Below are 10,644 nucleotides of genomic sequence, written 5' to 3' on the forward strand. Positions count from 1 at the left end.
AAAGCGACGGATCATGGTAGAAGAGAATAAAACTGATCAAAGTAGAATTAATCCAATAGAATTAGAGCTAATAGAAAATGATGTTTAAGAAGTGAACTGAGCAAATTAGAATGAGGCTGAACAGAACCAATGATGATACAACAGAATAGATCTATAAATACAGATACAAGAATCATGTAGAACAGAGTAGAAAAGAACAAGTGAAATACATTATAGTAGAGTAGAATACAAAAGAATTGATGGGAATGACGACCACAATAAAATAGGATATAATGGAGTACAGTGTAACACATTATAACATAAGATAGATTTGAATCAAAAAGAATACAACTAAATAGTAGATTAACTTGTGTTCAGCTGTTCTGTTTCTTTTCAGTACATTAGATCCATACTTGTTCTGTGTCTGCTCAGTAAGGTCAGGAGTGTGCGGTGTCAGTTCATAAAACTGAAAAGATCATACCTGAGGAGTCACTGGGACATTCCTCCCTTAAAGCCAGCCTGAGGAGTCCCTGTGCTCATTACCTCTCCATCACAGACCAGCTGCTGTGGAGTCATTCATCACGATTACAAATCCACCTGGTGCTGGTAGCCTACAGCTCCACCATCAACCTGTGAGAGGCACAGGCAGAGCTTGAGCCATCAGTCCCTCAGGGCGGGGAGTTAAATTCACACCACAACAGGTGATAGTGCTGGACAGTGGAAGGCAGGTTTTCTTTTGAGGGAAAAAACTAACTTTGAAGTCTCTGGCTGCAACAACATGTAGGCAGTGTAAATGATAGGGCTTTATTCTGTGCTGGGGCCAAGCTTAACCGTAACATCCAGAATACCTCAAACAGAAAATGCAAGCTAGAGTTTTTATATGAAAACTAAATGTCAGTTTGATTTTCAGTCTACCAGTTTACAAATGACGAAAAGACTAACAGAATGTCTTAAAATAGTTCTGGTTATGAAAAACTCAACTGACTTGCAGTTATTGTTTTTTTCTATATGTTGTATGATTGGTTTGACCCCAAGGTGCAGATTAGAATTTACATATCAGTAACATCATTGTTCCCACAGCTCAGCTGATGCCTACAGTCTCATTTCATGTAAAACATAATAAGGGCATGGTTATTGAGTTCATGGTAACTGTAAAAGTGATTTCCAAACCCATTAAGTAATAATAGCTCCCCCACAAAGTGCATTGTTAAAAAAAACACCCAATCAATCAGTCAATCTTTATTTTATAACACAAGTAAAGACGGTAGTTACATTCAAAGAACCAATTAGTGTTGACGACTCTACAGATACATTTGACCCTTTTTTCACAAAACAAATTCAGTAAATTATATGTTATAATTAATCCATACATACAGCAAACAAACTAACAAGTTTTAGTGGTTTGACATGTCATTCAACCTTAAAAGATTATGAAAGTTGAGAATGATCTTTTTAGACTTAAAACTGCTTTTTATTGTGAATGCAGTTTTGTTGAAATTAAATATTATTTAAACTTGTAAAATTAATTTATGTGTTGGTTTTGTTCCAGTTCTACGTTTAACCAACATCAAGGGAAATACCGAAACCACACACTTCATGTATTTGAGTGCCTGTGCCATTGCTCGAAAAGTGAAATGCGGAAACAGACAGCCTGCTCAGAACAAACAGTCCATTGACTTCAGAGACTCCATGAAGCCTCTGTGGAGCTATTTTAGGTGCTGCTGCACACATAGGCTCATAGCAGGAGTATGGACCTTTAAGACAATCACAAGTCTTAGAGTTAAGAAATGTATTTTGCAGCAGGTGATTTGTTTTAGTTTGATTGATTGTTCATTTGCTGGAAAACATGCCCTGCTTAGTCACAATATAAGATACCGGTACATACGTAGATTGCAACAAAGGATTTAGGTGGGTGACATTCATTTATTTTTGATATTATTACAATCCATGAAATGAACAAAAAAAACTATACATTGTCCATCAATCGGTTCCTCTCTGTGACACTAAACCCAAAAGTCATTACTTAAGGTGGCCATGTTTAAAAACTGATAATCATTCAAAAAATGATTAATAAGGTCCTAAAACGTCTGGGAACTATAGTTTTTCAGCTGACACTCAAACTGGACTAAATACTGTAATATTGTAATACAATGTGAATGCAACAACCAATGAACACAAACACAAACAGAAAACTCGTTACGTGAATGAACGTTGTCAACGTGTTCGTGTTCAATAAAGTTTCCGTGAAATGACCTTCCCTTGTCATCATCCGGGCCTTTGAATCCTCTACATACATCACATCGCGCATGCGCACTCTTCCACTGTGGTTCGACCTCTGCAGTCGGTAAGTGTGTTTGAATGAGACTGATAGCCTTAGAAATCTCTTTTCATCCTCTCTTCTAACTTCACGTTGCACCACAAAAGTGAGGATAGCATGCAGAGTGGATTTTAATGTACACGTGAATGCCTTTATTTTCTCTGTAGAGCATTTTTACACCCGTTTGACCTTAATTCTCTCCGGTCTAACTTCCTCAGAGAGACCCGGGCTTCAAGAAGATTTGACCGAATTTGTTGAAACTACCTGAAGCAGAAAATGTACGCCTGTGCAAAATTCGTGTCCACGCCGGCTCTGGTGAGTTTATTTCATCGGTGGGGTTTTTTGTGTGTCTGCAAGGGATTTCAGTCCTGCTTTCTTATTAGGAATCATGAATCTGATGGGCCTCTGATTGAACTTGACTGTATCTGACTGGCAAGGGTATCTGCAGTGTAGGCCAGCAGGCTAACGAGCTAATGCTAAAACACAAAGTAACATACCAAAAATGGTTGCAATACAGTATTATCGTTAACGAGTGCAGTGCATCTAACATGTATAAAAAACAGTGTCCCTGTCGGATCCTTTAGCTCTTTGCTGAAATGTTCATTTGAGGTAGCTAAGGTCATGTCTAGCTTGCATTAGCCGAATTTAGTACAGAGTTCACCTGAAAACCCCCTCACAGGGCCTTCAAGTAAATACACTATAGTAACTTCGTCATTTGACTACTCTGATTTAATATTTTTATTAAGTTAGTTGTCACTCTCCAAGGTCATATTTCAGTGTATAATGGCTTTTGAGAGCTAATTAATTGTAACTGTTTTTTCCCTTAAGCTTACTAGCAGTGTTTTTTTCTTTACTTTTAAAGTTTCAAAGACTAATAAATCTTAAGTTAACCAAGAATGACTTTGACAGCACAGTCTGTATTTGCAGAGCATTAAAGGCCACAGGTCAACCTGACCGGCAGTGAATAACACTGATGACATGAAGTGACATTCAAGGTGCCTTCCACTTTGTTATCGTCTGTAAAATGGGGAGAGTTACATGTGTCATGTCTGATTGAGCTTGGATCCAAAATTGTTTTTTGTCTGACGTTGCTGCAGGTCCGTGCTGGTTCCCGGGCTCTTTACAGACCCCTGTCTGCCTCTGTGCTGTCCAGGCCTGACATCCAAACAGAGGTAAGAAGACATTCAGTTCTCAAATAGGATTTATATTCCCAATCTGCCTGTAGTTTAGGCTAATTGCCTTTATCCGTTTGTTGTGTTGCTGAAAGGGTGACAGTGTGTCAGTAGTACTTGGGACAGCCAAAACAAGGACCTGAAAAATATAACTTCAATGTCGTCTTATTACTTTTTTTTTTACATACATTTTTATTGTGCTGATTTTATTTTTTCCTTTTTAATTAAAGAGCATTAAACATGATGACTTGTGACAGTTTTTCAGTAAAAAAGATAGGCTTAACAAAACAACCTTTAATTATTTGGAAAACTGAAATTAAGTTACTTGTTATTCAGTCTTTCCTTTTACTAATAGTGGTTGCATTTAACAGACAACTCATGATTCTGAAGATGGTATTCACAGTTTTTCTCTCCTGGTTACAGAGCGGTGTTGCTGTGATGCCACAGAGCCCTCTCAACCAGGTCACACTGAGGGGCTTCCAGACCAGTGCAGTCAGCAGGGATATTGACACTGCTGCCAAGTTCATCGGAGCTGGTGCTGCCACAGTTGGAGTAGCTGGGTCCGGAGCTGGTATTGGGACAGTGTTTGGCAGTCTCATTATTGGATATGCTAGGTTGGTTAACTTAAATTACAGAGATCCACTTTGATTGTTTTCCTTTTTTGTGATTTTTTTTTTTTCTTCTTCATTGAGGAATTAACATTTTGTCCTTGTTTGCAGGAACCCATCTCTGAAGCAGCAGCTGTTCTCATATGCTATCCTGGGATTCGCCCTGTCTGAAGCTATGGGACTGTTCTGTCTGATGGTTGCTTTCCTTATCCTGTTTGCTATGTAAAACTCTGCTGTACGACCACACTTTCATTACAGATGTGACTACATATTTTATTGTGGCTACCAAAATTGTTCCGTGTTGCTGTCATGGAAATGTACATTTTCAAGTCTTTCAGACGCTGTCAAAGTAAGCAAAACATGTATTGTACAAATGTAAGAAATTACTTGATTAAAATACATGTATTTGACTATTTAACGATGGCCGAACCTTTTGTCTGGAGTATCATGCAATCAAAGAAAGCAGTCAGGTTTCATGAATGTCATCTTTCCTGTAAAGCAGCTGCTAATACCTGCCATAAACCCGTATTCTTTCCTCAGAGCATCACGTGCAAGCTTTTAGGGGTCCACCTTAAGGAATTATTTGTTGCACAGCAGTTCAATAGTACTGTAATTAGGCAGCAAGTGAGCGTTTGCTTTTGTAAATGGCATTAATAAATATAGACGATTTAATTGAGCTATATGCTGGGTTGACTTTTTTTTAATGACTCAACTGAAAGTCCTAATAGATAATGGGCAGAAATGACCAACTATTTCAAAGTAGTAAAATGATGTTTGCTCTCGTTTAAGTAGTTTTTTGAAGTTATGTATTTCACAAGACAAAAGCACCCGTGCCTATTAAACATGATTAATTAAACCATTTTATACCAGGACTCTTAAATTAAGCCATTAATACTAACAAAGGATACTCAACAGAAGTAGTGTAAAGTTAAAGTGGTCTAAAGAGCTGAAGTAAGGTCTACTGAAACTGTTGATTGTGTCTAGCAGTTTTTTAAAATTCTAATACAAAGTCAATCCATGTATTTTACTCAATCTATCATTCATGGAGACTAAATTAACCCTGAATAGGTTAAATAAATATTTGATAAAACAAGGGTGACTCAGGTTTTGTGTACATTAATAACTTAAATATTCATACATTTTAAGCTAATGAAATGTTTAAGGTAAAGCTTGCAAACTATTTGGTTTTAGTTAAATCAGCGCGTTAACGTTTTAAAGGGATATTTAATTGCTGGTTATTATGCTGAAAATAAATGCGGATTGAAACGTCCTTCCTCGAGTAGTAAGTGACGTATACGGAAATAGACAGTGCTATCGCGATAGTATGGTACAGACGTGGGATTTTGGAAATCAAGGGTTGTGGCTGAGGGGGTAAGTGACCACAGAAACTGATAGCAAATGGATTATACACACTCGTAAAATGCATGATATCTGGCGGTGAGAGTGTGAAGTGTGCAGGTCCAATTAAACTCAGAAAAAAGGTTGACATCTCGTCTGTTTACAGTGGTATTCAAGTCCAAACATGGCGACGGTTTGTATGTTAACGCAGCGCTCAGGCTAATGTTGTTCCGTGGAAGTCACTGGAACAGATGCGCGCCGTGTATGTGTGATAACGGAGCATGTTGTGTGCTTTCTTACACAATCAATATATTTAAAACAAAAAGCAGCTGAGCGGTCATTGAAGGAAAACGCTCATCTGCGTGTTCGTACCAAAACAAAACAAACGAGATCTGAGCTGCTTTTATTTTGATATCGTGATGTAAACAACCTCAGCTGCCGCCCATCATCCATACGCTTTGTCCACATTTACAGCTGCAATTTCTCAGGATCTCTACAATACTACTACAGCAGTTTCTTACAAATGTATTTAATATAAGCTTCTTTAAGGAGTAAAAGTCCCAATATTAAAGTATACTTAACCTATTGCTCTATTGGTCTGATTTTGAAGTTTGTTTCCTCTGATTTTTCTGTCTTACTTTAGGGTGACATACCAGGAATCCCTTAATATGAGTGATGATAAACCTTTTCAATGTACTGCTCCTGGGTGTGGACAGGTACGTCATCTCTCTTCACGTTTATTGTGCCCTATACCCTGAAAATAGACCAACAGGTTCCCACAAATCACAGATGGTGCTGGTCAAAGTTTGAATTTAAAATAGCAAACACATTATAGCTTCATTTAAACCCTCTAAAAGGTAGGGCTGTATTTATATACAGTGCGTGACTAAATTGACTTTGTGCTTCAGTGATGTGGAATTTATTATTACTAACTACTCATGGTATGATTTTATGTCAGGTTAATTGGCATGAATGTTTTTTAGTTATTTGAGTCTATAACCAAAGGTCTTTTTTTTTTTTTTTTGAAATGGAACAGCTCATACAAAGCACCGCCAGCATCATTTTGAGTTGGAACTTCTGGGTGTAATTTGTCTTTGTTTTGCTTCATTGGCCCAATCAAACTAATGAACTAGAACATTTCAATCAGGACATTTTTGTCATTATTTAATTTATTTCATGACATCTTCATATTCTTGAGTTATCCTAAATGACTGTAAACAAATCTCTCAGCCTTATAATCAATTTCTTATTTGTTAATACAAATTTATATTTTTCTTGGCTTTTAGAAGCATAACATTCTGATGTAATCAAATCTAAGGACACATCATCACATGAAAAAAAAAAAGGACTTTTCAATGTTATTATCAGCAACAGCCCTGCAACTAAATCTTGAAAAAGTGTAGTTGACAGATTGAAGCCAATCTTATCTCATTGTTCTGTCTCTTCCCCTTTTGACTGCTCACAGAGGTTTACAAATGAGGATCACCTGGCTGTCCACAAACACAAGCATGAGATGACACTGAAGTTTGGCCCAGCGAGGACAGACACTGTCATCATTGCTGGTGAGCACTCTTGAAGTTTACACGCGTTGATGTGAATGGCGCTCTCCATCACAGACTTTGTGCTAAAGATTTCCCTCTGCTGCAGACCAAACCCCGACACCCACTCGCTTTTTGAAGAACTGTGAGGAGGTTGGACTCTTCAATGAACTTGCTAGTCCATTCGACCATGACTTCAAAAAAGCAACAGAGGATGAAATTAAAAAGGTTGTTGTACAATTCACGTCTACAGATTATTTCTCTTTGTGACACAGTGAGCCCCTTATGGAGAAAATCTCTTCTTATTTTGCTGTAGTTACCGTTGGACTTGTCGCCTCTTGCAACGCCTATCATACGCAACAACAAAATTGAGGTGCCGACAGCAATGGAGGCACATCGAGACAGCCCTCTGCCTCACCCTGAATCTACCACGAGTGATGACAAGGTAAGGCCTTTTCAGTAAGCTTTGTCTGGTATTTATAGTAATCACAGAGTTTAAAAGGGTGACTCTCTCTCTCTATTTAAAAATGAACCTGAAATTAAAGTTTTAATGGAATGAATATGAATTTAGTCAGTAATCCGATAATTTGCTTGTTGTAATGTGACTTGAAGATGTTACTTGTGGATCGTTATGTAAAATAATACTAACAGTGCCTACAAAAACTATTATGAATAGACACTCAGTGGAAATATTGGACGACTTAAAGTTCTATTTTGTAAATCTCCTTTAACCCTATTTTGTAGTGCAGTTTACAGTGAAATCTGGCCAGCATTTGATCAGTTAGATTAAATCTCTTGTTCACTGAACAATTCCTGCAGCTAAGGTTTTGTATGATGTTTTCAGGAAATATCTTTGCAGCCAGCCTCACTGCCAACATCCACTATAGTCCATCCTGCATCCCTCCAAGTTCCCAATGTACTTCTAGCAACCTCAGAGGCTAGTGTTGTAATACAGCAAGCTCTCCCATCACCAACATCTAGCTCTGTTATTACCCAAGTCCCATCCACTAATAGGCCTCTAGTGTAAGTAACTCAAATGTCCATTTAATGAAAAATCATAGTCATCTCTTATTTTTTGATCATTTATATTTGTGCCGTTTTGTTTGTGTTAGCTCATATTTTCACAAGGCATGTGCTTGTTTTTGTTTTTGCACTCAGTAATTTTTCACAATCAACCTCAGCATTGCTCAGATATGGACTTGTAGCTCTAGCTAAAAAAAACCCAAAACATACAAGGAGAGTATCACAGGATTTGTTCCAGCACAGGCCTGTTTAACCATGGCACTTTATAATGACCTTGTACCAAAATACAAATGTATTGAGCCTATTGACTTATTTTTATACAAAGGTACAATCGGATAAAATCATTTCTACTTACATCATCCATGTCCTACATTCTGGCTCCAGTATAAGCCTCCTTGTTCACACTTGAATAAAACTCCTGAAAAACACCTAAAGTTTCAGGCAGAGCTCCGTGTGGGAACAAAAACAGCCAAATCATTCACTCAGACTTCTTCTGTAGTTGTTTCTGTCAGCGCTGTGATATTTTTGCCGAGTGTGCTGATGTGATACGATCCAGTCACCTGGAGTGAGTGCGAGGGGCTGGTGTGGTTTATTCTCTTAAGATTGGAACATGCAAACAACCTGATCAGGCGGATTGAATAAATGTTTGAAAATCCAATGTGTTTAACCAAACCAAGGTCCATATCTGGGTAACACTGATGTCACTTAGTGGGTTTAATATGACAACAAAATGTGTTCTGTAGTTATAGTGTAAGTTGAACCTTTTACACAACCAGTGTATTTTAAGTTGGCTTTTCTTTTAGTTACACTTTGTTTCCACAAGTTCTGATGCCTGATATGACATAATGTTGGTGTATTTGTATCCATACCCGCCTCTGATTTGTAGCGTACTGATATAAGTGTCACTCACAAAGTTCATTTGTTGTGTTCCTCACTGGGATGTGTTTTCTGTCCCCCTCAGCCCAGTATCTGGAACCTTCCCCGTGCTCTTACAGCTGCCTAACGGTCAGACCATGCCGGTCGCTATACCTGCATCAATTACAAGCTCAAGTGTACATATTCCCACTACGATCCCTGTGAGTGACAATGTTGTTTTTTCCACTTTGTATGAGTGTAAAGGTGAATTTTGAAATGTGACTTCCCGGTGATGAATGTGATCGTTTGGTGACGGATCAGAAGTGTCGATGCATTCAAGCGAGCCACTCACTCTACTGATCGGGAAGTCGTGACCATGAACATTGATTATGAAGTGTTTGTTCACTGCACACTTTAACATCACAGTGTACGTATTAGCTGTTCAATCACTTCACACCATCTTTAAGTGCAGATAGAGTCAAACAGTTCTCATTGAAAATAATGCAGTTGTTTGATATTAATGATAGCACCTCATTAATATTGGCCTAAAAAATGAGCTTCTATCGCCAAAGTCTCCAAATTTAGTCGCAGATCTTGAACTTTCATTCCTTTGACGAAGCTCCTAAATTAGTCAGTGGCGAGTTGGCGAACTCTCTGAATGTTCCCAACAAGTAGCTCAAACTTGTGGCCCGTCAAGCTTGTGTGCAGACTTGTGTGTACGTCACGTACAAGCATCAAAATCCCTGCAGACCACCTTCGCTTCTTTGATCATTCTCTTCACTCTGCGGCCTTCCTTCTGATCCTTCCTCATCCAGTTAATCTGTGTCAACGTGCCGTACTCCGGAGTTAGCGGCGAAGGAACCGTGAGGCGTCGTTGTTCAGTGATTGCTGTTTTCAAGGTCAACAGAGAAGCTAGCTAATGAACCGGAGTATTTTCTCCTCCAGTCGCGTAACATAGATTATCGTTGTAGTCCTGTGTGCAAAATAACAAAACTGCTGGACTGTGTCGAATTACTGCATGCTCCAATGGGCACAAGTGAACCTTTTCTTAGTTACATTTCAAATTTAAAACAATTAATCTTCATGTGAATTAAATTAAAGCCCATCTAAAGTGACATTCAGACTACACTTTGCTGTAGCGACGGCATTAATACCACATATTTCCTTCAGACTATTTACGACTTTGGTACCTCAGATTTGGCAGCCAATGCAAAGCTTTGGAGGTTGATCGAAATAATGGAGTTTGGAGTACGACTGTGGCAAAGACACAGTGTTTGGCTGAGTCTCAGCGGGCTCCTGTCCAGGATCCGTCACTGCTATTTGTCCTTGTACAATTACAATCAGCACTCTTGATTCCTAGCAGAGGAGATAGATGATGCCGCTCCTGTGTTTTGCAAACCAGTTACAACTCATGAAAGTGTCTAATGTTGCAAATTAGTTGTCAATGAAGGTCCTTTTTGCTGTTGTTTTTGAACTCCCCAGTGTGGAAGCTTGTCGTGTAAAGTCCTGATTGTCTGTGTGGAACAGTGAGCAGCAGATGATTATCTCCTGATAGCAGCACAGCAGGGGAAAAAAAACCTTCCTCCTTCCAAATCTGTAGGGACTGGGAAAGCTGGTGACGAGTAAAGGAGGGCCGAAGTAGATGGAGAACATGAGCCACCAGTGGGCCTCTCTTTCCCTCGATCTTCTCCACACACACACCCCCCCCCCCCTCCCTCTCTTTCCCTCCCTCTCTCCCTCGTTCTCATTGTCAGTTGCAGTGAGAGGAGGCCTGGCTCTGGCCTTCCAACTTGTGTCTCTCCATCCCTCTCTTC

At 39.0% G+C, this 10,644-nt stretch overlaps 2 protein-coding genes across 5 annotated transcripts in view; both read left to right on the forward strand.

Annotated features, from left to right (window-relative positions):
• The first annotated feature begins 2,228 nt into the window (after positions 1 to 2,228).
• Positions 2,229 to 4,756, forward strand: atp5mc3a (ATP synthase membrane subunit c locus 3a). Of its 2 annotated transcripts, none has more exons than XM_079357636.1 (5): positions 2,229 to 2,323; positions 2,515 to 2,611; positions 3,394 to 3,468; positions 3,892 to 4,082; positions 4,188 to 4,756. In XM_079357636.1, exons 2-5 carry the CDS (start codon positions 2,573 to 2,575, stop codon positions 4,300 to 4,302), a joined length of 420 nt encoding a protein of 139 aa, XP_079213762.1. In that variant the 5' UTR covers positions 2,229 to 2,323; positions 2,515 to 2,572; the 3' UTR covers positions 4,303 to 4,756. The 2 variants fall into 2 exon arrangements, with proteins under 2 accessions (XP_079213762.1, XP_079213763.1); XM_079357637.1 differs by having other exon boundaries at positions 2,311 to 2,402.
• Positions 4,757 to 5,304: 548 nt separating this feature from the next.
• Positions 5,305 to 10,644, forward strand: part of atf2 (activating transcription factor 2) — a 36,279-nt gene continuing 30,939 nt past the window's right edge. Inside the window, exons 1-7 of one of the 3 annotated variants that reach the window (XM_079357634.1) lie at positions 5,305 to 5,447; positions 6,058 to 6,130; positions 6,880 to 6,976; positions 7,062 to 7,180; positions 7,269 to 7,397; positions 7,797 to 7,975; positions 8,937 to 9,051. In XM_079357634.1, coding sequence (XP_079213760.1) covers positions 5,401 to 5,447; positions 6,058 to 6,130; positions 6,880 to 6,976; positions 7,062 to 7,180; positions 7,269 to 7,397; positions 7,797 to 7,975; positions 8,937 to 9,051 — 759 coding nt within the window. In that variant the 5' untranslated portion in view covers positions 5,305 to 5,400. The remainder of the gene's footprint in view (positions 5,448 to 6,057; positions 6,131 to 6,879; positions 6,977 to 7,061; positions 7,181 to 7,268; positions 7,398 to 7,796; positions 7,976 to 8,936; positions 9,052 to 10,644) is intronic. The other 2 variants (XM_079357633.1, XM_079357632.1) reach the window with 2 other exon arrangements.

This window comes from Symphodus melops, assembly GCF_947650265.1.
Source record: "Symphodus melops genome assembly, chromosome: 12".
Classification (NCBI taxonomy): domain Eukaryota; kingdom Metazoa; phylum Chordata; class Actinopteri; order Labriformes; family Labridae; genus Symphodus; species Symphodus melops.

Coding starts and splice junctions, on each gene's coding strand:
- atp5mc3a (XM_079357636.1), top strand. CDS start 2,573: ATGTACGCCTGTGCAAAATTCGTGTCCACGCCGGCTCTG. Junction 2,612..3,393: donor TCGTGTCCACGCCGGCTCTG/GTGAGTTTATTT, acceptor ACGTTGCTGCAG/GTCCGTGCTGGTTCCCGGGC. Junction 4,083..4,187: donor CTCATTATTGGATATGCTAG/GTTGGTTAACTT, acceptor CCTTGTTTGCAG/GAACCCATCTCTGAAGCAGC.